Source organism: Mucor velutinosus, assembly GCF_035048745.1.
Source record: "Mucor velutinosus strain NIH1002 chromosome Unknown tig00001549, whole genome shotgun sequence".
NCBI lineage: Eukaryota > Fungi > Mucoromycota > Mucoromycetes > Mucorales > Mucoraceae > Mucor > Mucor velutinosus.
The window spans coordinates 175,255-200,995 of NW_027041929.1; the positions used below are offsets into that span (position 1 = coordinate 175,255).

Here is a 25,741-nt window from a genome sequence, read left to right on the forward strand (position 1 = left end):
TAAGCCCAAGCCCGAATGGCTTATAAATTTAATTTCTCTTGATGAATCCAAGTTAATTTTTCTGTAAATATAACATTATATGTGGCATTATTGACATGATAGCAGCTGATGAATAATTGATAAATATATGTACTTGATTTGAAAAGGAGGTTGCAAAGTAAGATTTTTGTTTATATAATTCATCTTATTTAATCACTAATTTGCGTCTTTTCAGGTACAACTAATCCCGAAGGACAAACAGAAATGATTTATAATATTATGCGAATGTTGCTCAAGGAGAATTACAAACGTGAATCCAGGGATAAAGGTTTTGTCATTTTGAAGTGATGTGTGCATAAAGGAAGCCTATCAGAATCACTGCACCTTTAATCTGTTGCCCTCAAATGAAAGAGCTATTCTGATGAAGCGTGTTGGCATGATAATGTTTTTAAAGATGGCATACACAGTTTTAAATTACTTATGAAAATCATCTATGGCTCAGTTACTGTTGGTTGTTGACGTATATAATTACGGATAGATGATAGTTTGAGAAGCTATCATGGCGCTATTTTATACATATACAATAAATGTCTTGGATAAGATGTTATACAGCTTTTTTTTAAGCTAAACGAGTATGTCTACGCTTCGAATGACTCTCTACCGTCGCTTTGCTTTGGTGAGAACTAACCTATGCAGCGGCAGCTCACACTATCAATTACCCTTGCGTATCTTATCAAAATACGAATACTTTCATGCGGACCTTCTACTTACACATGAAGACCCTTCATATTATCTATGGTGTGGAATACATCCACTATGATCTGCATTCCGACAGTTCATCCAGTTACCAGATTTAGATATAAACTGCATGTACACTGGATTAGATGTACGATATCGATTTATATTATAAGAAGATATGGACTTCAGATACGCTAGTACTATAAGATTCATACTATATAAGATATAGGCTATAGATGGCACCACGGACATGGATGGCGCTATAGACTTATACTTGTATTCCGATATTGACTACGGATGTTTACCATATCTGGATAAGCACCAAGATTAATGCACTATGAGCTTGTTGCTTCAGATGTGCACTTTATGATCCACGCTATAAGACACATGCTTATATCCGTGATACTAGCTACAGATACTTTATGTACTACAGGCTTGTACTGTATATGAGACATGCTATAGACATGCATACGATATGCTATAGACATGCCATATATCCAGGTACATGCTAAAGAGATGTATGCTCAGCGATATACAATCAGATATGTACTATTGGTAAAGACTAAGGATACTGTACCTATCGGATACATGCTATTAGATTGATATTAATTATCGTTATAGAAAGGATAGATCAGGGTACTTTGGATGGGAGTCTAATTATTCATCCAGGCAAAGCTAAATCATGATTAGCTTGCTGGAGTTGTCTTTTAGCATGATTAGACATTAGTTGATCTGAGTTGACTTATTTGTCAATCTAATTAATAGAACTTTTATCCATTGTTATAGTATATAAGAAGGATCATCTACCTGGCCAGTAGAGAGACTTCAGTTTACTTTACGTCTGTCAGTTTGATAATAAAACATACCTTTATCAAGTTGACTTTACTGTTTTTTTATTCTTTCTTTCCGTGAATTTTAGTCTATAAAGCCTCAAATTCCACAGAAATAATTACCATTTAGCATAAGTGAAGATTGACACTAAAACGTAGCATGAGAACAACATTCTAGACTAGTGTGTAAGCAATCCATATATCATACATATAAATAGCAGTAGACATTCACCCTTCCCTTCTCTCTCTATCTGATTTTTCTGAGATAAACTTATATCCATTCTCACGTACTTTCAGACATTTACAACTGTTTAGAATAACGAAATATAGACAGAGTAAATACAATTAGAACTGAATATATTTATTATGTTATTCCAAGATTGAATAGGGATCAAACTAGTGTAGATATCAAAGTTATTTATAGTTATTTGACAGTGCCGCAGCAATAGGACTTTGAGCTTGAATGCGGGATAATTGTATAAGCCTTGAACCAGTTAACGAGGATGTGCTGTATAAGAACTCATGAACCACCAGTCAAGGATAAACAACAAAGACGATCCAGGATAGAATGTTCTTCCTAATAGCTTTGACGGAAGAACATTTGTCGGAATTGAAACCCACTTCCAGAGACGAAAGGTCATAGGCTACCACTCTCCAGGAACCAGGATATAGATTAGCCATTTGATGGCACCACTCATGTTCCTTCGTGCTGCTTGAATAAAGACCTCTCACTTCTACTATGCATCTCAGCTCATTCTCAAATCCTCTTATGTAATATACAACGCCTAATACATTTGTCTCTCAGAGATGATCTATATCCTAAACAACAACATACTTTGCTACCTTTTTATTACAAATATAAACTCATTATAGATGACAGCTCAATAGGAGATCAATTAGCTAGAATCCTTCGATCCCTGAATCTTTCAGCCAATCAAATTGCTTGAAAACTCCGCTGACCTAAAAAAATTTTGCGAGGGTTTCCCCCTGTTTTGATGTGAGGCAAAATTTTAAGCTCCGCTATAATAGCAATATAGCCGCTGCTATCATCAAACTTCCCCCAGATGCTAGAGCATGCCTTACTTACACCACCTAGCTTTAAGTTCTGGCGTTGAGACCCTCAATCATCACCAAAGTAAGTAGTGATAACTAAGTGGAGGCAGCCTATCCACCTCCTAGCCTCGGATAAGATCTTGTTGAGCTTCAGGGATAGGCACATCCACACAACGTAAAAAAGGTATGCTTCAAAGAAACATAATAAGAATAAAAGAAAGAAGAAGAGAACATACTACTACAAGAATATAGTAGTAGTACATAGGCAAAAAAGGGATACTCACACAAAGTGAGTCAAAGAAAAGCATAAGAAATACAACATTAGAGACGTTCAGAACAGCTCACTGTTGTTGCAACAAAAATGCATATATGAGCAACATACATGGTAATAGCCAGATATAGAGCAACACAAACACGCACAACTGCAAAAGCAACAATGGTATTATAAGTTTGCAATAGAACATAATGACTAAGATGTTGTTTCATGTGAAGCCATAGAGGCAACACAATCAACAAAAGAAAAAGAAAGAAGCAACAAAGAAAACATCATGAATGCATCATCATGAGGAAGGAAGCAATAGTACAAACGTTCAAAGAAAGTTTATATCATCGCTACCAGAAGAAAAAAGATACTTACCACTTACCACTACCGTAAATGGACCAGAAAATAGGCAATCACCAGAGATAGACCAGATATAAACCACAGATAGACCACAGATAGACCATAGAACAACCATACAATAAAGACAGTAGACCAGGAAAGACCAGATTACCAGCAGCAGCATCCACGTAAAACAGGCAAAAGAAATATTAAAGTTTAATAAATATATACGTTTAATGTTAGTTCTACACCTTCCAGTGCACATAATCAAATAATACCTTCTATATTACACGTCAGAGCGGTAATGTCAGGCTCTTTTAGCAGTACACGACAGTGTTATCAGAAGCAAGAGTGCTATCTTCAATCAAAACGCTTTTAAAGAAAATATTATGGTTTGATACTAAACGCGTTTTGCAAACGGAGGAAACGGAGAAAAAAAATAGAAGGGCAGCGCCTTATCCGACGTCACCGTCAGTAGACTTGACCTCAGCCTTCTGCCGAGGCAATTGCGGTTGCGGCACTTGAACATGGATTTGTACAGTGGCCATTTTCGTATTTCAACTTGACTTAATTTTACATTTTCTAAACGTTTTTGTCAAATTCGACTATAGAAATTGTCGTTGTCAGTCTTTACTTTCTAATGCGTCTATAAAGAGTCTGAAGTGAACTAGACTAGATTCCCATCATAAACAAAACCCAAAATAAATGTCATCTCAATCAAACCATGCTACCATCAGCAGATAGGCATGCATAATAATAGTATTAGCATGATGATAGCAAGGGTTAAATGCTCTAAAATAAGAGATGACAGATACTAAAGTAAATGTCAAGGGTATTGTAATGTGTTGTAACATAAATATACCTAAAAAGGATACAGGCTCAACAATAAAGAGCTATTCTTTACGCATGATTCAAAAACCATATATTGAAATACCGTTCCTGATCCATCAGATCAACAACTAAATGACCCAACAAAAATATATAAAGTAATGGAATCACTGGCAACTACTAAACTGCTGCCAGATAAGAGATATAAACCAAATAATATAAATAGAGACGTAGAATATACATTTTATTGCACATTATCCTAATTTCAAATAAAGAAGGATTTTAACAGTATTCTACCTGCTTTTTTAACCCCCTTTTTACTGCAGAGTCAATTAAGCGCATCGAATGATGTTGGTTGCGTTGAGATCTCAGACTGAAAATAATGAGCAATCTTCAAAGATATGAATATAGGTTTTCCGCAAAAATGTCAAGATTTAGCATATGAAAGTCTCATAAACGTAGTCGCCAATGTTGCAGTTCAAATCTACAATCAATTTGATCTCATATGTGCCATAGAAAAAGTCTTCATTTTTGGAGTGAAAAACGCGATCGTTTGATTTTCAAGAATTTTCCCTTGCTAGTACTCATGAAAAAATAAAGATTTTCATGGATTTGCAGTGACCTAAAAAAATTTGAGATAAAGCATCAGTAAGTAAAGCGCAACCAAGGGGAGCCGTTTGGTGTTACTCCAAGCGCATAAAACGCTTTGTGGCACGAGTTATTTGTGGTTGAAAATGGTTAGATTTGGACAGAATCTGACCTCCAAGTAAGGCGTTGTAGATCGTATTGACAAACGAGTAAGTAAATTTCATTTCTACTTAACGCTCCAAATATTCAGCATTGTAGAAGCTCAAGTCTTAAGTGAAAGATGCTTTTATTGTAATTCTGAGACATAAATCTTTCTTTTTGAAATGCGCTATTACAGTAATTTAAAGACTTGAGCGTCAATAATATTATACAACTTTGAATCTAACCACTTGCTCGGTTTGAACAAGTTGCTCGTTAGGTCAGCAGTAAACTTTTGATGGTCGTCCGCAATAGGGATGTTATGTCTAGCCATGAACTAGATTTAAAGTCTATCCACAATGTTGGACACTCATAATTATTAAGGAGAAATGGCTGATACTGTGCACGCTGAGTCAGTGTCAGCACAATGCATTGAAATTGACTAAACAACAAAGATTTATGATGATACTACCTACAAGTCCTGTCATAAAAGAGTCTGCATCAACATACTGCAGTGAGATCGGGTTAAAATGGATTACTCAAGGAGCTACCGTACACTGCCGTAAAGGCAAATTATCCAAAACTGATCGCTCAAACGCAATTGTTATTGAAGAAGGACGTACCGTATTTTTGCCATGGTAGAAAGCATCGTAGTAGGTATCCAATTATGGTTTCATTTTGTAGAGCAAACACAAGAAGCAAAGTTTAGTTAATGTAAAAAAAAGAGGCCTGGTTGAATTGGCAGTTATACTAATAATGTTAAGCACAAAGAATAAAAGGATTATTATTTGTCGCTTATCAAAAATGTTCGATATTATAAAACCCAGAAAAGACTTATTTGAATAAGATCAGACACAAAAACTAAAGATTCATTGATGAAGACAAGAGTTATTCTATTTATACTAAGTTTATGCTCTACAGCAAGCGAGTCATTATGAACCGATGTTTTAATGAAACTATGGCAATCATTTATACTATTATATGTAAGTTAACTTAATAATATGCTCATTTTTTATGGCAAGCCATGTAGGAAGGGTAAATTTTTCCTTAGAGCGTACTAAGCTGCTTTCGCATGGCTTGAAACTTCTACTTAAACTCTTCACTTCAATACAAATTATAAGATGGAGAGTGAGTATTCAAATTCGCTAGTATTTATGTCGTTTACAATCTATAGATTTTGAATCTGAAACCAATTTTGCTTGGTTCAGCGCCTGAACAACGATAACCAGTTTTCAGTGATCACGCCAGGAGGGGAAGATGTTAAGGACACCTGTGAAATACAGCTAATTTGTAGATTATAAAGCTTTATTAGCTTGCTTTTTATGTATTATAAATAAACGATCCAATAATGAACCAATGTACTACATACGTACTGCAAAACCATCTATTATATTGCGCATTGAAATGGTCATTTTCCATCCACAAGGAGACACTTACGACGGATTCGCTTTCAATAACCACATTTTGCGATCCCATCAGGAATAAAAAGACGGCACTCATGGTTTTTAATAATTCTGGAACAGTGGCTGCTCATTTGATCTCATAAACAAGCTTGGGAGCTTTCCAGTATTCTATGCGCTAATTTCAAATCGCTATATCTCAATCAATTTTGCACCTTTTCATTTCAGAATCAAATTTAACTGTTTGTGATGAATGCGTTAGTTTATACCTTCAATTTCATAAGAATATACATACATTCATATACTCAACTAAAAAAACGCTCGAATGATCTCTTTCACCAGCTCAAATGAGCTGCTTGGGCTCATTTGATCTTGTCAAGGAGCCCATGAACTCCTAAGTTCGGCCGTAGTGAAAGGTGCAAATGTAATTGAAGAGATCTCGATTGTGCACGATGCGAAATATCACCCCTACCACTATTTCTGTGAGAAACTAATGGTGAACATGATTGCATTTTCAAATAGTAAATCACAATAAAATTGAAGGCTTCTCGTCATAATATAAAATAATATCGCTCGACTTGCTCATCTACTAGTGAATCGTTGGAAGTTATTATGATGTAAACATGGAGCGGTTTAAGTATTTTGGGCAATTGAACGACATGGCATTGGTTGACAATTAGCTTCTGTAAATGCTTCAAATACGGGCAGACAGCATAATGCCTGTCATTTGTTATCAAACCCAACTTAGAAGTGTGGCAAACAGATCGAAATAGGGATGCAAATTGGCCAATTTCACATAAGGCAACAGTACGTAGACCAGAAGGCTGATACGCTTTCATTTGTGTATATTATATATCGCTTTCCAAAGGACACCATTGACAAAAGCGTCAAGCCATAATGTGTATTGACTTGTCACAAGACAATCTTTTACAGGGCCTTGTGTTGAGAAAAAAAGGTTATGCTATTTGCACCATCCAAAATTACTTCCTGCACAACGCTAAATATTGGGTTTCGTCTTCAAGTAGTTTCAAGTCATAAAAACAATACAGCCGAGCATTAAAAATACACCAATATCCATATAATCACTGTTTGTATCGATTTTATAGCAAAATTGCTTTAAATTTACATTTCTGCCAAGCAAATTAACTATCTATAATTGCGACTGGTTCTGCCTGACTGATTCCTTGACAAGTGTTGCTTATCGTACAAGTTGAACGGTACCAATGCTCGAAACATTGTATACGTGCCTGTCACCAAGTGCTTTTTGGCTTGGATGACAATGCTTTCAAGGAAATTGATGTCCCTCCTCTCAAGCTCCCCGTGATAAACACGGTTGCGCTCCTGGTCTTTGGAGCAGTACCTCCTCGGTAAGTGAATCGCATCAAGATCATGCTTGCAAGCATTTACTGGCATTCAACCGTTCGCGTTTCAATTTGTAGTGACGGTACGGTATGTAGGGAATTTCCATTTTTTAAAAAATTAAACTTATTTCAGATACTTTCGGCATATCGTAGATTGCGCTCAGATGTCGGCTACTCCGCAAGTTGTCAGGCTCATTTACGCTTGTTACCAATGCAATGAAGTAAAGTCTGAGGGTCGCAATCTACGATTGCATCTGCTGACTGAGCACGAGATTGAAGTACCAGCCATGAAACGAGGACAGCGCCATAGAGATACAAAGGACTTTGTCTTTGTAAAGTCAACAAACAGCCAGATCCCAGAGAGATTCGCGTGCCCATCATGCTTGAGTCACTTTGGAGACACTGAAGACTTCAGAACACATGTCGCCAAGCACACAAAGCAAACAGATGCCACCACTATCATCCTCAGCAAGCGCAGCAACATCAACAGTGTACAGGTGTTCTCCAGCAAAATTGGCCCAAGCAGAGCAGAGATCCCAGCAGAACGCGCCGCCAAGTTCATGTTTACTCGTTTTGTAGACACATGCACGTCTGCTGTACCGCCTTCCTCGACCAGCAAAAGGGATTACGAACGAACGTTTTGGGTACGTTATATTGTGCCTATCTTTGAAACTTTTCAAATCAGACGGGTCTCTTACAAATGAATTGGTGTGAAATCCCAACGCTATCAATTGACGAGGATAAGCTTGTCGACGGAATGGGCTACGATCATTGGGGATTCGAAAGAGTGGCATTGGAGGGATCATCTGGATTATCAAATGCATCTAGTGACAAGGTTATTGACGACGCTACCAAGCAGATTAGCACGTTAATCAGCATGATGAAGCGAATCGCAGGCCACCACCTCAATTCTGACGTGCAAAGCTTTATCAATACCAAAGTCTATGGAATCCAGAGCGTCAATTCCACCGTCATTCTGTCTGAAGTTCGCTTCCTATTCGACGGCAAGTATGAATACAAAGAAATCCGATCTGCTCAGGTGCCTACCATTTATGGCGAAAGAAATCGATGGCCCAAAATTTTCGAGATCCTGTGCTATTTGGAAATGGAGTTACAGAAGCAAAAGCTGGTGTACGAGATTATGGAAAATGAAGAGCAAGGACTGACTACAGTGCTTCCAGAAAACTCGCTCAAGAACAAGCTGCCAACGGACATTGAGTAATTCTCTCTTCTCTCAAATTTAGATATATGTTAATTGCAGATCATCATTTGATAACAAAGCTACAGTAGAGCAGCGACGACGATTCACAAAATAAATTGAACACACTCTAGAATCTGTAGCAATACAAACACTTCATAGCATAGCATAGCTGCTAGTTAATGAGCTACAATTGACAAGTATTTGAATTTTAGCTCGTTTTAAATCGTTGTAGCTCTTGGTAGATCGTGGTAGCTCGTTATAGCTCTCTTTAAATCGTTGTAGATCGTTATAGATCGTTGTAGCTCGTTGTAGCTCGTTTTGAAAAGCCTCAGACTGTCTACAATGAATCTTCCAGAGTACGTGAGAAGCGCCAACGTACTTTTAAGCATTTTATACGAGCAGCAGGGTTACATTATGATCGCTGAGGCCACCTCTTCGTCTGCAAGGAAGGAGTGTTGACTCTGCTGTGATCCAGGAAGTTCCAACCATGAATCAGGTGGATGTAGCTGAGACGCAGCGGTCCTCCATAATGCCATGACTCTGGCGCCCATCAGGGAAGTTTGGTATAGGAGGGATCGCTTTGTTTTTTATTGCTTTGATGATGAGGTTGCGAAATGATTTGGAGCTGACTCTTTCTTTCTCTTTTGCTACTACATCACTTTTCAAATCTGTACAAATCCATCTGGGAAGAGCAGCGAGTTTTCTACCAGACAACACATCAGCATGAATTGTGAGCACTATCTTCTAAAGCAAGTTGATCAAAAATATTTATTTCATTTGGATGGCCATGCAGACATCCTGCTTTTAACATTTACCTTCTCTTTCGTGATGGTCTTTAGTCAAACATCACTCCAGTAGAATGAAAATCAAACCAAGAGGAACACTGCGAATGCACAACAAAAACGCCTTTGTGGTAATTACAGCATAATGAAGAAACCCCCATTTTTTTTATTGTTACTACAATTTTCAAGTCTTATATATTTTACAAATTTAAGCCTTATAGCAAGCCTCCAAATTCTCAACGTCCTCCTTGGAACCGAGCCAAATACCAGAACGATCGTGGATATGTTCAGGTACCAAGTCCAAACAATCCATAGTACCAGTTGTCGCCTTACCGCCAGCTTGTTCAATCAAGAAGGCCATAGGGAACACTTCATACAAGATTTTAAGCTTTCCTTTCTTTGACTTTGAGTCAGTAGGGTAACCAAAGATACCACCTACACACATGAAGGGGGAGTTAGCTTGTGCTTTCGCATGTTTTTGATGCGCGTGTGTGTAACTTACCATACAACAATGTTCGGTGGATATCGGATACCATGGAACCAACATAACGAGCGCTGTATTTTTGCTTGACTTGATCGACATATTTCTTGCTGGGCTCGTCAAAGTATCTGTAGTTACCCTCGTTGATGGAGTAGATCTTACCACGAGGAGGCAAAGAGATCTATGGTGTTGAAAAAGGAGTATGAGATGTTTGCTAGTCCGAATCAACCCGAGAAATACAGAGGCCCTCCATAACAAGGAAAATACACTATTTTCACTGGCACACATTTGGATAAAAAACTGGCGCATAGATGGATTAAAATTTGGCACAAAAATTGAATGCGACACATGCGACAAATAATCTTTATTTCTAGACAGGCATTCCTTTCAAGCAATCATCGAATCTATCACAGGAGTATTTACAAAATCCTTTAAGATCACTAATAAGCACTTGATTGCATGCATCTCCGATTCTAGATGTGAGTGTCTCTTCCTTCAACAGCTTCTCTCGTTTGAGCTTACTCTTACAAATAGACCAGAATTGCTCAATAGGGTTAAGCTCTGGCGAGTAAGGAGGAAGATAGACGCATCTGTAGCCACGACTTTCAATAAGAAGCTTGATATCATCATTTGTGTGGATTGGAGCATTATCCATGATCAAGTAGTTGTCCTTGAAAATCTCTGGGTGCTTGTCCATTTCGTCCATGGTGTCGCTTATAAAGTTAAAGTAATGACCTGTAACGGTGCCTTTGCTCTGTGTTTGAGCTTGTCCGCTCGATCCAACGGTTTTTCTTTTCTTGGAAGTGGGCATTACTCGAGGGCGTCTTACTTTAATGTTGACAACACCAAAAGCACAGGTTGCACCCAAGATTGTTGTTGTTTTTGCCCTAGTCTTTGGTATTTTGACAACGGCGCGAGTTCCCACTTTTGACCATGCAATAGATCGCTTCATGTTGATATGAAATGCTGCTTCGTCGATGAATACGCAGTTGCTCATGTAGTCCATGTCGGTGGCCATCCATTTTTCTACCCATTCCTTTCTTGCTGTGATCTTTTCCAAGCAGTTGCGTTCAACCGAATGGAAGTGAGCTCTCTTCAGACTGATCTTGCATTCTTTGTTAACGAAATTGTACAGTGCTGTTTTTGATATCTCGAGGTCAATGAACTCGGCTGTTAGGCTATCCATCATCTGATCCAACACTAATGCAGGCTCTTCGTCGATTAAGTCGACCAAATGTGTTTTATGACGATCATCCATAATTGCTGGTCTACCGACTGGTCTTCCACTACCCTCTTTTTTTGCGGTATACGTTTGAGGATCTCGCTGATTGTTCGCTATCCATCTTTGTGCTGTGCGTGGAGTGATATGAAGTTACAGGGCTGCTTCTCTAGCACTCATGCCTTTTTCATAGACCAAAGCAAACAGTTGCTCCTTCTCTACTTCCTTGTAACTTTTGTAGATACGGGTTGTCGTATTGTTCTCTAGCTTGACATCTCCTCTGTCTTCTTTCTTTTCATTGTTTTTCTCGGGCTTTTCAGGTGGTTTGAGCTCCTGGTACATCCCAAAATTTGTCACCGTTTCAATGGGATACATCTCTTCATCTACTTCCATTTCCACGACTGCAACAGCCATGCCTTTGTCGTTAAAAAGGTTTCCCTGGCCGTCTTCATGTACAAAATCATTCATATTCAAAATTAATGTAAAAGTAAAGAAGCCCTCAAATACGACAATATTAAACCTTTTTATGCGCCAAATTTTTTCTCAAATGTGTGCCATTTTATTTTCCAAATGTGCGCCAATAATTTGTGTATTCAAAAGCATTATTAGGCACCCACAATCTTTGTGTCAGTTGGTAGTATAAAGATGAATTCAATTTACAAAACAATAGACATCATCTTTTATTCCATGTCTACTCTTTTGTATACATTTACTAATCGATCGGTCTCGCTATGCTCGATGATGGCCTCGCCCTGCGGGCTGTCGCCAACAAAGACATTTAAAATTAGTATATCACATATATTTTAAATAATCAAATAATAAAAGGAAAGTCATATCAGAGTCAGGGGTGGCACTCCCCCTCCACCTTAGGTCCTCCTTTGCTTCTACACTGGTATCCACGGAAGCTATCATTGAGGCGATGTGAAAGAGAACTCAGGTTTTATGCAGCATACAGTACATTCTCCGTTCGTGTCAATTTTTCTAATAGTAAAATTGTCATTGCAAAAGACACCTTTATAGGGAAAAACCCCCAACAAAAGGGAGGAAAAAAATATTCAAGCTAAGTAATTGTCCTTTCAAATTTATGATCCCTATTTGACCAGCATCACAATCAGTTTCACAATTATCATTGTCATCATCAGAAAGGCATTTAGGTCAACCAACAGTAGCATCACCTGCTAAAATCGATTTAAACTCATCTTTTTTTTGCTCAAGATTGGACAGATTTTGTCCTTTGTCGACTTCTTTAATTTATTTTGTAATATTCGACTATACAAATTGTGATGACCATACGATGCTTCCTAATACATTCTTGGAGTATTTTACCATGCGCTTTCAATGGTGCTAATTGTAATAAGTGCTTTGACTGAACTTATTGAGTAATTTTAGAAAATATGAAATAAGATTTTTGGCCAAAATGTCAAAATCCTGCATAGGAAAACCTCATAAACGTGGTTTCAGAAGTTGCTTTGGATTGAGAGAAACGTTTTGATATGATATATACCATAGTAAAAGTCTTCATTTTCAAGATGAAAAATGCAATCGTTTGAAATTCGATGAAAACCATAAGGTACCCCTCATGCTTTTTGATCGTTTTTTTGGCCGTTTTTTTTTTGGCCCAAAAAGTTGAGCAAAGGTGTTAGGAAGTTACTGCTGCGCGAGTACAATAGTTTGGCGTTATTCTAGTGGCTCAGAAGGATCCACATGTCAAGATATGAAGGCCTAAAAGCTGTCCAATTTGGTTGTATTTCTTTGCTTTAGGGCTTTAATAAATACGGCATAAATCACATCCCTGTTTCCCCAGCATATATAATGATGATTTGAGTCTACTAAACTATATCTCTGCACATGACAAGAAGACACGGAAATTACAGCAGTAATTATCAGAAACTTCTAGTGAAAAAAAGTCTGTTTGTTTGTTTGTTTAAACATAGTTTTATGCTCTTATGGTGCAATGAATTCAAGTAATGCAACTAGGGACAACTAATAGGATTCAAGCAATCAACTCTTTTCTTACTTTAGAAATGACATCTAACTTCAACAATGCATATTCGTCTCTATAAGGTCATCGCAAGGCTCGATGACATTCCTAACAACGTCAATAGTGAATTCGTAAAGTCTTTATTATGAAAGATGCACAGGAAAACAACTTCCACATTGATTTTTCCAAAAATGGATACTATATACTTCGTATAAGATATTCGAAAGGTGGATCCTATTCTAAAATTTGAAACATTGCCCCTGACGTCAGAAAGAAAAGGACTTCCTCACAAAAGACTGAAGAAATGCCCATATGTATATACGTACGGAGGCGTTGTTTAATGCCTTATCTGTCTTATATTGTACATATTAAAGCATTAGACTACTCAAATCATTAAGCAGCTCAAATCACAGTGCAATGTATGATTTAGTAGTTTAAAAAACAAGATGATCTATAACTTGGTATTCCAAACTAATTGCTGGCTATATTATTAAGGTAGCTCATCTATCCCTGTTATAGTGGCTCAAATTCATTGGTTGTCCCTATTAAAAAGTCTGATCCATACCGGATATTCCGTACAGGCTGTCCGCTATTACGCTTGGACATTAAGTATCCTTGATGCCCATTTGGATGTTAAATTATGTAATAAAATAACGAGACCTATCTAGATCTCAAGCTTGAAGCTTGAAAGCATCGATTTACAAACATCTATATCAACAGGTCACTCATTTACACCTACTTCCAGGCTACATTGCAAGAGCCTGACTATAATCTGTTGGCAAACTACATCAAACAGACATTGTGGTACTCATTTACATATTCATACTCAGGGTCCCTGATTTATGGAACCAGCCAAATTTCCCATGAATAGCATTAGTCATCTTCTTCCTTTCTCCACTCGCTCGATCCATCTTTCTTCACCAAAATATCGATTATGAGCATCAATTTCATGAATGGGCAGCCTTCTGCTGATATATTGCCAACTGATTTATTTGCAAATGCAGCACAGAAAGCCTTTACTGCACCCCACGCAGCAAACGACGTGTTACAAGTAATTTTGATCATTTATCTTGGAAAAGCACATCTCACAGATGGCAATAAACTTTGTAATACTTTTATGCACTATAGTATGGCGATGAATTGGGGCATCCAGGATTTCTAAAGAATCTAGCCGAGTTCCTCTCGAACGAGTACAAGTCAGCTGTATCAAGGTATTAGTAGAAGGAAAGAGATAAAATGCATGGATAACCTGATTTGTTCCTAGCCGTCATTTATGCGCAACGCCCGGAGCATCACTCTCATTACAGCATTTGCTGACTATATTGACTCGCCCACAAACAACGACTCGCCAGGTATATTTTCAAGATCCAACTTACTTTTTAGCTTTCAATGTGTTTTTGAATGTTGGCTTTACAAGAGATCAATTTGTCGGTATCCCAGAGGAGAATGACTCAGGCATCAATGTAGATAGATTGGAAGCTTACCTGATCGAGCATCACCATCGCGGCAGTATTGATAGAGAAGAGAGCATGATCTTTGATTCTATTTTGTATTGCGTACCTACACACGCGAATCCAACAGGGTCTATCTTATCTAATGAGAAGAGAGCAAGATTGGTGCAACTAGCAAAAAAGTACAACATGCTGATTATCTGCGATGATGTCTATGACATCCTCACTTTTGAAGGCGAAATACCAAAGAGACTAGTAGCTTATGATTTGGAAAGCACAAGCAATGGAGGAGATAAGCATGTTGTAGTCAGTAATGGTTCTTTTTCTAAGCTGCTCGCACCTGGTGCAAGAGCTGGCTGGATCGAAGCTGGTGAAACCATTATAAAGCAAGTTGGAGCATGGTGAGTGATCGAAAAAGGGTTCGATTGTATTGCAGGGTTTTACTCACAACAGGCAATTCTCTTTGTTGTTCTGATAGTGGTTCATTTATATCAGGTGGTTCCCCATCCTATCTTTGTAAGTTGTTGCATGAACACCCTTTTATTTGCTATTATGTAAACATTTAACACCTGTATACGTAGCAAGCCAAATCATCAACGAAATGCTTATAGATGGCTCTCTTCACTACCATATTGAGTTTCTCAAAAAGACACACGCTGACAGGCTCTACCATGGTTTATACGAACCCATTCAAAAGGAATTAGTGCCTTTGGGCTGCTCTATCGACATTCGACCAAAAGGAGGTTACTTTGTGTGGTTAAGGGTTCCAATTCCAGGAAGTCAGTTGATGGAGATCACACGACAACACAATATTGACGTTGGTGTAGGCCTCGGAACCCTGTTCACTGTAACCAAGAGAAACGAGGATGATTACTATGTTCGTCTATCTTTTGCACATTACGATACCAAGACATTACAGTTAGGTGTAACTCGTTTAAAACAAGCACTGTTAATTGGGAGAGATGCGTAATAAAAGAGAAACCCCTTATTCGACCCTGTAATGTTCAGGGTACCAGTATCTGTGTGTGGGCGTGTAATGGTAATAATCCAATCTTATCTCAAGCCAGCCAAAATAGACATTGTTACAACAAGCATTGATCTTACTGAAATTCTAAAGGTACTAGATTTATTTATAGGAATATTTGTTTTGTAAATGATAAAAAGAATAAATTATAATGGATACATACATAAATGAGGGCAAAAAGAAGAGAAGAAATGGTATATACTATGTAAAAAGTGAAGGGGAGGGGAGGGGGGGGGGAATACATAAAAGCGAAAGTGACACCATACGAATTAAGGGTCAAAGTGATCAAGTAAGAATCAAGGGTTTCCAATCTCGAGTAACGTTGTGGAATATTCGCACACACGCAACCTTCTTGAGGGCAGTTGTATGTGTGTCTCATTAATAACTTGTTGCCAACATCGTGCTATCGTTCTGGTCATGTTCCTGCGTCGGCAATCTTTGTTCATTCATTGCATAGCTTATGGTGGTGGGGCTGTTGTTGGCATAGTTGTGTGAGATTTCAGGTCTCTGACGTGTTTGTAAAATAACAAAAAGATCATCCAAGGCTTGTTCACCAGACATAAAATGTAGATTTGCATCGTAGCGATGGTCAAAATCATTGGGAGCAGGTGTTGTCCAAGGGATTTGACTTGAATGGTACAGTGTTGGTGCTTGCAATGACATGTCTTCCAACCCATTTATTGAGGAAGATGAGGAAGATGAGGAGCAAGAGGTAGTAGGCGAGCCAATGAAGCTGGTTTGATCTGGAGCACGAAGATTTACAGGCACAAATGAGGTTTGATACTTGTCTTGTGTGGTGAGTGGCTCTTGCTTAATTCTTCTTCTCGTTGAATTGAGGGTAGGCTGGTCCATAACTACGACAACGGGAGCAGGAACGACCTCAGCTGATAGATTGGGTGAATGAATAGGTGAAATCAGCTTTGTTTGGTTCACAGTAGAGGGTGATTGTTGCTGTTGTTGGTGAATTTGCTTTTCTAGATTCATGTTGCACTCTCTTAACTCTTTATTTTGCTGGCGCAACAGGTCCATTTCAGCTTTCCATTCATCCATAAGCTTGGCCTTCCTCTCTAAATCTTTAACATAGCGCTCTTTGCGTTGACGGAACGCACGCTGAGCAGCTCTGTTCTGAGCCGCTCTTTTAGATGGAATTACAGCTCTGGGACCCGCACTGTGATGAAGGGAGGAATAAACAAGAGATGGCTGATGAGAATTCAGTGATTTATGGCTGATGCTATTATTGGACTGATCTATGCTGATTTGATTGTTATTGTGCAATCTTTTTGATTGTTCTGGTTGGCAAAGTACGGCATCTATATGGGACCCACGTCAGTAAAAAGCTGGTAATATTTAGAGTTGTGTGTGAATTCACATACCTGAATACCAGGGAGATTCATCTGAATGGTCACTAAGGGTCATTCGGTCTTGATTGTGGGCTACTGGAAATTACGGGATGAGATGACCATACGTTTGGGCATAAATCTTTACAGTTTACCATGCATTGGCTGATCCCAATGGTAAGGATCACTAGCAGACACACTATTCACATTGAGACTAGACATGTGGCTTGCAGTATAAATATGTGGATGACGGCTGGATGTGGAAGAGTACATTAGATGGAGGGAGAGTGGTTGTAAGGTGTAGCTGTGAGATCTATAGGAAAAGAGAGAAGAAGAGAAACCAGAGTCGAGCAAAAAATTAATCAGTTTTATATGCTTTTAGATGTTTTGAGTTACGTTTGATATAAATGTCACCTTGTTCGTAATCAATGGGGGTGTAAGTGATGGGAATACAGACACACACGGATAAGGCCTATCATTTGTTCGAATTGTATATCGTAAAATCCTACTTTACCCATGGTAATCAAGTGGTACGAGCAATATTATCGATAGTAACGTTATTTCCAAGGATGCACTAAATAGGTAAAGTACGCACAAGACCCTTTTTTCATTACATATCATTGCACTTTTGGAGTGTAGTGAAGGAAGACAGCTGTTAAAGGTGATACATGAAAGCATTATTTACATGCAAACACTATAGACTGATTTTCATACGCAAAATTTATGAAACTGCGTCGTTGATTCCGAGTTTTATCATCACAATTTCAATAACGAAACAGGTCTAAGGTAACCCTTTTAGCCATTATTAATACTAGGTAACTACAAAGAAGGGTCTTTTGGGAAAACCCTTTTTCTTGTGCCAATGGGAATACAGAGATAAATTCAGTTTGGTAATCTTATCAGCTCTCTTGCTTTTTTTTTTTTTTTTTTTTTTTTTTACAGCGACAACAGAAAGAAGATAGACTAAACTACGCTATCAGCTCTCTTTTGTTTGGTAACGAAGCAAGAGAGCTATTTGAAAATTATTTTTGAATTCAAACAAATCTAACAACACACTTAAAACATGTATTTTCTCACAGGTGATTTCCACACACACAATCTAAAACACTTGCTTTTATTATCAATGAAATAAACACAAAACAGCCAAATATTCCCATACGGCTAATTTAAGGGAAGGGGTAAGAGAACCCTTTTTTATCATTTTATATTCTGTGCTACATTTAAACATGTGTTGCAAAAGTCTCCAGGCCTTCATTGCTCGAACTTTTTCCCCAAAAAATGCTTGATTGGACTATGGCCCTGAACGAAATTTGTGCCCATGGCATTATATGATAGCATTGGAACAGTTGATATACAATGTAACTGTTCAATGTTACCTCTTGAATTTATATAAGCAAGGATGTTGTAAATAAAGTATGGCTCTTGTGTCCGCGGATATTGCAGCCATTGTTAGCATAGCTGTTGTTGATGCTGTTTTATGTTGGTGACATACGGTGCTTGACAAGAAGTTAAAAGCAGCTGTGCGACCCATTCATCTTTTTACGATAAAAAGTAATCGGTGGCATTTTAGTCGATAAAATCCTTATATGTCCTATTGTACATGATAGTCTCTACATTGAATATGGTTAAGGTTTTGTTTCTCTCGCTCTTCTTGAATTAAATAAAGTGGGGAATGATACACAAAATACACTTGAGGAAAAAAAGGTGGGGAAGCTCTAGTTACACCTGATAATCGGATCAACTAGGTCATTTAAAAGAGCATTGCGTAGGATGATTCGATTTCGAAATTTAATTAAGTCGATTTAATGACTAAGCCTTTCCAAATAAAGTGTCTGGCCTGATTGTTTTAAAGTGATTGCGATTGACAACCTAGATCGTTTAATTAAGATGTTCTGTTTCTCTGGTTATTTTGAAATTCGTCACAGCGCAGGCCACAAGCAACATTTACTTATTTATAACTTCAGCAGCAGTTGACTATGAAAGGCTATCTGCTAAAATCTCTGTCTTGAATTTCATTTTGTGGACGCTAACTTCTCAAAGAGTTTCAGAATTACAGGATGTGTGGTTGTATGTAGATAGAGTGTAGCTCTCTAACAAATTAAAGTACTGCTAGCTTGCAGAATTTCAATTTCGCCCTATTTTAAGAAATCCACCTTTTTTGATTTATATAACATTACTTTCAAGTGCTTAAACACTGGGGTATGTTAGAATATTGTAGGTAGAGCCAATATTATAAGCATGTGGATCTATTGCATATGCAAATCTTCAAAACTATTGTTGGTTGAACATATCTTCCCTATAGAATTTTTGACTTTTAACACCAAATAATTGCTATGATTTCTCGAGAAATAGCATAAGATCTACCTTTCAGTATGATTTGAGACATGCAATGATGAGCGAGGATTGATGAATCACAAAACTTCCATCAACAAGGCGGATCAAAAAGTGTATAAAAGTTTATTTCTCCGCTCAGGGGTACCTGAAAATCAATGCATGAAACCTGATTCTGGTCTCTGAGAAATATACGTAGTCCTGCAATGGTACCAAATAAAAACGTATGACTGGCTTAATAATTCAGAACCAACTGTAGTATCAAGGCTTGGGGAAAGAATATCTATCTTTTATATTATCGAAGTTAAGTAATACATGCGTGATACTGTAGCATACGAACCCAGACGAGCTGATTCCTATGGAACCCATTAGATAGAGATTATATGCATGGTGCATGTAAACATTTGGTGCTTAATTGTCGATCTTTGGATACTAAGAAGGATAGCACTTTTTATGCTAAATACTAGTCCATCCATTAAATACAAGTGCAGTCAATTGTGCTTGTAATAAAGAACGCTTACAAACATTTTTCTATCTTAATATCAATAGCTTAAATCAGTCTAGTTTTATAGTTTGGTAGTATGCACTTCACAAACGAGAATAATACCCTTTTATTTTACTTATGCAGTTGACGAAATGTGGCAAAAAAGGACCCATTCTACTCGCTGTAAACAAAAACGGCGATCTTCTTTTTACATTTGTGCCAATGTGCGAATCATAACATGAATATAGCCCATTTGCATGTTGGAAGAAGCTTGCATAACTAATGCGTACACCCTTATCTTTTACAATACGTTGAAAACGTCGAATGGGGTGGAACTGTAAGTCTATTTTCAAAAACTTGCTCTAACAAACCATAGTCATTTAATTGAGTATTTAGAGTATACGAACCATTATGGAACTTAACGTGCCGCTACCAATAACTATAGCCCTAAAAGATGTTTTACTTGGGGTCAGGGGCAGAGCACATACATAGCAAAGAGATCTACACTTGTTTGGAATAAATAGAAAACACTGTAGCGTAACCAAGTTGAAAAAAGGAGATCATGCTCGTTGTACCAGCATCATCCTTAGCCTCATGTTGGTGATCATGTTTCCATTGGTGTAAATACTGTAACAGCAAAATAGAGCGAAGCTCTGCTGATGTGTTTGTTTGCCTGTATGCTGGAAAACTAGTTGTGTGCACATGTGCGAAGAATACCAACAGATTAGCTTTCAGAATATTTTGCTGTTCAAGCAGCTGTTTCCTCGGCATGTTCTAAAAAATATTAACTTAATTGACACAATAGTCTTTTTCATATTGATCGATAGTGAAGATGTCATAAGGAGAACCACCTTACAAGTTTCGAATGTTGTAATATTGAATGAACAAAAACTTGAATGCATGGATATACATAACAAAAGTTGGTACTGATAAAGCGTATCCCGCATGCAGCAACAATATCCCTTTAATGATTTACAACAAATATTCTGTATTTACATGTAAATATGTCATCGTTCTCTTTTCTTTCATATAAAAGAGGTCTATATGAAAGCCAAATAGTTTCTTTTCTCCATAAGCAACATTTAGTCTCTCTAATAGTTACAATAATACAAGATGCGTTTCAATATTCTTTCTCTCGGTTTAGTCGCTACCGTCTTTATGTCGGCTTCTGTTCGTGCAATCCCTGTTGGTGAAAACCTTGATGATGTTGCTGGTGGCGTTGGAAACGGCGGTGTTGGTGACACTGCTAAAGGCGTAACCGATGCTGTAGCTAACGGTAATCTTGGTAATAGTCTTACTGATGGCCACATCACTGGTGACCTTGTTGATTGTGCTCTTGGTAATGGCTTGGAAGGCGCCATTGGCTGCGTAACAGCTAGTTCTGATCCCGCAGCGACCGCTCTCAAGAAGAGGTCCCTCAACCTTTCCCCCAGACGATTGTTCCAACGTCGTGCAGAAGCCGTAACTACTGATGATATTGCCAATCCAGATATTAATGCTAATAATGCATCTGATACCAATGCTGCTGCTGGTGGAGAAGATGAGGAAGAGCTTGATGAAGAAGAGCCGGAAGAAGAGGAGGAGGAAGAGGACGAGCTGACTAGTCGTGGTCCTGATGGTGATGCTGCTGAAAGCAATGAGAACCTTGTTCGCCGTAAAGCTAACGAAGACGAAGAAGATGAAGATGAAGACGAAGATGATGAGAATGATAAGGGAAAGCGCAAGCGTTCCATCACTGGTGAGCCTGATGAAGAAGAGCCCGAAGAAGAAGAGCCTGAGGAAAATGAGATTGAGCCTGAGGAAAACGAGATTGAGCCTGAGGAGAACGAAGTTGAACCCGACGAAGAGGAAGCTGATGAGCTTGGAGATGCTGAGCCTGCTGGTCGTCGCTAAATTTTACTTTATTTTGGTTGTTTGTATTGACCAAAGCATGCCTATCTATTTATACGATATAGTCTTTGTCCCATTAAAAAATATCTCTTCATTTGTACTTGCTAAACTAATATCAAAAAATAAAAGCGTCTTTTATTTGTATTGAAATATTTTGCTGCTATATATAATAGGAAAGAAAAGCATTTACTTTTTGAAGCGGCTAAAGCTTGGCTGTAATTTGACATGTCGCATCAAGAAGGGTACGATTTATTACGCATATGACTCTATTAGGAAAAAAAACACACTTTGTTCCTAATTTTTGGACATTGAGTAGTGCGCAAAAGCCGTAATCTAGTCCGAAAAATACTTCAATTTCCAAATGTATATTGCGTCGAATAATATGTCCTGTATTTCACATTGAACATTGATTGTTACCATAGCCAATGTTTAAATACATTGTTCTTTTATTTCAATTCATGAATAGTATACAAGACCTTCACTGATGGAGATGGAAATAGCTGAAGCATATCCGGCATCTAACAAATATCATATATTGTGTTCATTCATACTGTCAATCGAAAGCTTCATGACTATCTGATAGCCACTATGCCTCATATGTAGCCCAATAGTCAATATGGAGTACATTTTCCTGTGGAAATTCGGCATGCTTGATTTACATTAATGTCAACTCTTGGTAGTATACTATAACCATGTCAAACGGTGAGTGAGCAATAAAGAAATGCCATGCCGTACCTCATCAGCAACTTTTTATATAATAAATACCATCTCCAAATCTATATCGATTTATGGCAGAGGATAGGTGTCGGGAGAGAAGGATAAGAATGTTGAAGATACCTGTGTTCATAATCCGCACGGATGATCAAGCTGCAATGCTCAATGTATAATGTAGTAATATGACCAGTACAGCTTATAGGGCTAATGCATTGCATCTATACAATTTGCATAGTGAGTGACACTATGTGAGGCTAGCAACATGCATATATTCCGAGCATTGAGTATAGCCATCCACAGATGACTCTGTGATGCTTTAAAAGATAAATAACTCCTGGGCCATAGAAAATGATGCTCTATCAAGGAGTCGAGGACGATCTTACCCCTTTCTCTTCCATCAAGTCTTGACAATACATCTCTTCATTCAAACACAGTGATGTACTCCATTAGCATAAAGGAGATTTGTAATAGTCCTCCTCATTCTATTCCTTGCAACACCACGTTCATGCCACTACCACACACCATGCTACTCTACCTATGCTACACTGAAAAGTAGTAGGTGCTTTCAAAAACATTAATTAATGAAATCAGACATCCTCGCTCAAGGTGGTTAATTGATTTTTGATTCCAATAATGGGCGTTTTGTGCCTAAAATCGCAGTATTTTGATTAGATGTGTTCACTAGTGTTCGTTTTATATTTATATCTGTAGACTTAGACTACATCATAGCATAGTAGAAAGATTAGCAATAGGTTTTTTACTTGGCTGTTTCTATTCAACGGTATTTAGAACATCTGTAAAAAGAAATTGTTCTGTTGGTCCTTTGAGATGAAGATCAAGGAGCGCAATATTGTAGAAGAGGAGTTTTCAAATAAAACAACAATCAAATGGAGTCAAACACATTTATCAACATCTTAAAAGGTTAAACCAATGACAGCTGTTATGTATCTGTTTCTCGTATATAAAGGAATTGCTCGCCGTGTTCATACATCATTTTCTTATCCAATTATACACTTTATAATGCATTTAAACATTCTATCTCTCTTCTCTATTGCCGCGTTAGCCATGTTAGCATCCTCTGTTTATGCTGTTGACGTTCCTGGTGCAGCTGATGTAACCGCAAATATGGCTGCCGGCATACCTGGCTGTGTCGCTATTGACCAATCCGATGCAGTTGTGCCGTGTGTCGCTGATGCAGTTATTCCAAGTACTGAATCAACTCTTCCCTTGAAGCGATCATTGAGACTATCTAGAAGAAAGTTAATAAGACGCCATGGCTCTAACAAGCACACAGAGCAAGAAGTTGCGGACAAAAGCTTTATTGCTGAAGATGACACTGATGTTTACTCCTCTACCTTTGATGATTCTGATCTGTACGCCTCCACAGCAGATGCTACGTTTGCTAATGCTCCCGATTTTAACGAAGAAGGAGAAACAAATACTAGTGAATTGAGTGCAGAAGAAGCTGGTGTGTACTCTGCTGCCGATGATGAAACCGCCGTTGCTGAAGATACCGAAGCTGATCTTTCTTCTGCCATTAATGATACCACAGGAGAGCCTGCATCATTTGATGATGATCAAGACCAAACTGTAGATCAAAATCTAGATGTAGATCAAGACCTCAATTTGGATCAAGACCAAGATGTAGATCAAGACTTGGACATTGATGAAGGTGAAGAAGAAGATGAAGAAGAGCCTGATGAAGAAGAGGAAGAAGAGGATGAGGAAGATGAAGATGAAGAGGACGAAGACGAAGACGAAGACGAAGACGAATATGATAACGATGAATATGATGATGGCTACAGAGATGGTTATGCTGCTGCTTCCGTTGAGGGTTCTCAAGAGCCTGATGAGACTGGCGATGAATATGCATCTGCTGCTGATGAAATTACTGTTCTCTGATACAAATCTAGTGCCAAAAGTCGTTTCTTAATTCTACAAAAGACATAGTGTAATAATCTTCTTCTATTCAATTATATACAAACTAATATCAAAAATAAATTTGTTTTATTTGTTAAAATCTGTCTCGTCTATTATGTTCTCAATAGTGACAGAATTTGCATACAAATCAGGAAAAAGGGGTTAGATGGACAAAATTCAGGGGTAAAATATTTTTTGCCTTTTCAGCGAACGAAACTGGTTTTGCGTATTATTTGTTCTGTCAATAGGCCTCCAGCTGTGTATATTTATAGTGCTTTTAATCATATTGTACAGAATGCTATATACCGAATATTACTTCCATCAGACATTACTGGTATGGTGCAGCATGGCATCCTTATTATATCATACAAGCCTTTCGACATTTCGGGTGGTCTCCTAACCTACGCTTCGCTCCGGTGGAAACCAACCTACATTCAAACGGCTCGTACTGCCGCAGGCCTTTGGCTAATATCCCAAAATTAATATAGCTAAAATGTTGGAAGAACCCTGATTGTTGATTGATATATAATCATTAACCATATAAGTGTTTATGCTGTGGACGGTTCTCACCGAAGCGAAGCGAAGGTAGAGAACCAACCTGCGCAGCGGCAGCTCATGTTACTGATTGCCCTTGCGTATCTTATCAAAATACTGCTACTTTCATTTTGACCCTCCACCTACACATAATAACCCTTTATATTATCTGTGGATCTGATTCTTATGTGATGCTTTACATCCATATAAACGTAGTTACTTCATATACGGGCAAGCAGCATACTGGTATTTCCACTTTTTAGTCATTAACGTCCCTGATACAGCAAAATCTGGGTACATTTGAGCTGCGTTTTCTAGCGTCCAAGGCCGTTTTAGATTGTCAGAATAGCCTAAAACGGTTGCTCTCATCTGATAGTTACTTTCTGACACCTTTGCTCAACTTTTTGGGGATCAAAAAAACATGGCCAAAAATCGACCAAAAAGCATGAGGTACCCCTCATTGTTTTCATTGAAAATCAAACGATCGCATTTTTTACTTTGATAGTGAAAACTTTTATTGTGGTATATCCTGAATCAAAATGTTTCTATCGATCCAAAGCAACCTCTGAAATCGTCTTTGTGGAATTTTTATATGTAAAATTTCGACATTTTGGCCAGGAACCTCTTTTCGTATTTTCATAAATTGCTCAATAAGTTTATTTAAAACATCGATATTACTAGGTACCATTGGATGTGCCTTGAAAAGTACTCCAGGAAAGCTTAAGGAAGCATTTTTTTTTTGTAGAGGAGTCGATCTCCAGGTTTTATTTAAAGTCCTTTAAATGTCATACTGAGGGATAGAAAAGACTGTTGGTGGACCCAATGTCTGCAATGAAGGGGAATAAGATATTTTTGAATTAAGTTGGGAAAGAAATC

The 25,741-nt window shown here is 38.0% G+C and overlaps 7 protein-coding genes across 7 annotated transcripts; 4 read left to right on the plus strand and 3 right to left on the minus strand.

Moving 5' to 3' along the window:
* Positions 1-7,680: 7,680 nt before the first annotated feature.
* ATC70_006980 (uncharacterized protein) lies at positions 7,681-8,738 on the plus strand (the record flags this gene model as incomplete). The annotated part of the gene is made up of 2 exons (XM_064826246.1): positions 7,681-8,160; positions 8,262-8,738. The coding sequence occupies 2 exons, from the start codon at positions 7,681-7,683 to the stop codon at positions 8,736-8,738; spliced, it is 957 nt and encodes a 318-aa protein (XP_064676344.1).
* A 969-nt stretch (positions 8,739-9,707) lies between these two features.
* On the minus strand, positions 9,708-11,238 carry ATC70_006981 (uncharacterized protein; the record flags this gene model as incomplete). Its single annotated transcript, XM_064826247.1, has 4 exons — positions 9,708-9,934; positions 10,002-10,161; positions 10,404-10,420; positions 10,503-11,238. 4 exons carry the CDS (start codon positions 11,236-11,238, stop codon positions 9,708-9,710), a joined length of 1,140 nt encoding a protein of 379 aa, XP_064676345.1.
* Positions 11,239-11,352: 114 nt separating this feature from the next.
* Positions 11,353-11,667, minus strand: ATC70_006982 (uncharacterized protein; the record flags this gene model as incomplete). The annotated part of the gene is made up of 1 exon (XM_064826248.1): positions 11,353-11,667. The coding sequence occupies one exon, from the start codon at positions 11,665-11,667 to the stop codon at positions 11,353-11,355; it is 315 nt and encodes a 104-aa protein (XP_064676346.1).
* Positions 11,668-14,129: 2,462 nt separating this feature from the next.
* Positions 14,130-15,601, plus strand: ATC70_006983 (uncharacterized protein; the record flags this gene model as incomplete). Its single annotated transcript, XM_064826249.1, has 5 exons — positions 14,130-14,231; positions 14,309-14,391; positions 14,445-15,032; positions 15,110-15,147; positions 15,213-15,601. The coding sequence occupies 5 exons, from the start codon at positions 14,130-14,132 to the stop codon at positions 15,599-15,601; spliced, it is 1,200 nt and encodes a 399-aa protein (XP_064676347.1).
* Positions 15,602-16,033: 432 nt separating this feature from the next.
* On the minus strand, positions 16,034-17,265 carry ATC70_006984 (uncharacterized protein; the record flags this gene model as incomplete). Its single annotated transcript, XM_064826250.1, has 3 exons — positions 16,034-16,965; positions 17,029-17,088; positions 17,148-17,265. 3 exons carry the CDS (start codon positions 17,263-17,265, stop codon positions 16,034-16,036), a joined length of 1,110 nt encoding a protein of 369 aa, XP_064676348.1.
* A 3,655-nt stretch (positions 17,266-20,920) lies between these two features.
* ATC70_006985 (uncharacterized protein) lies at positions 20,921-21,700 on the plus strand (the record flags this gene model as incomplete). The annotated part of the gene is made up of 1 exon (XM_064826251.1): positions 20,921-21,700. One exon carries the CDS (start codon positions 20,921-20,923, stop codon positions 21,698-21,700), a length of 780 nt encoding a protein of 259 aa, XP_064676349.1.
* A 1,731-nt stretch (positions 21,701-23,431) lies between these two features.
* Positions 23,432-24,313, plus strand: hrf1 (Protein transport protein yif1; the record flags this gene model as incomplete). Its single annotated transcript, XM_064826252.1, has 1 exon — positions 23,432-24,313. One exon carries the CDS (start codon positions 23,432-23,434, stop codon positions 24,311-24,313), a length of 882 nt encoding a protein of 293 aa, XP_064676350.1.
* Positions 24,314-25,741: the final 1,428 nt, after the last annotated feature.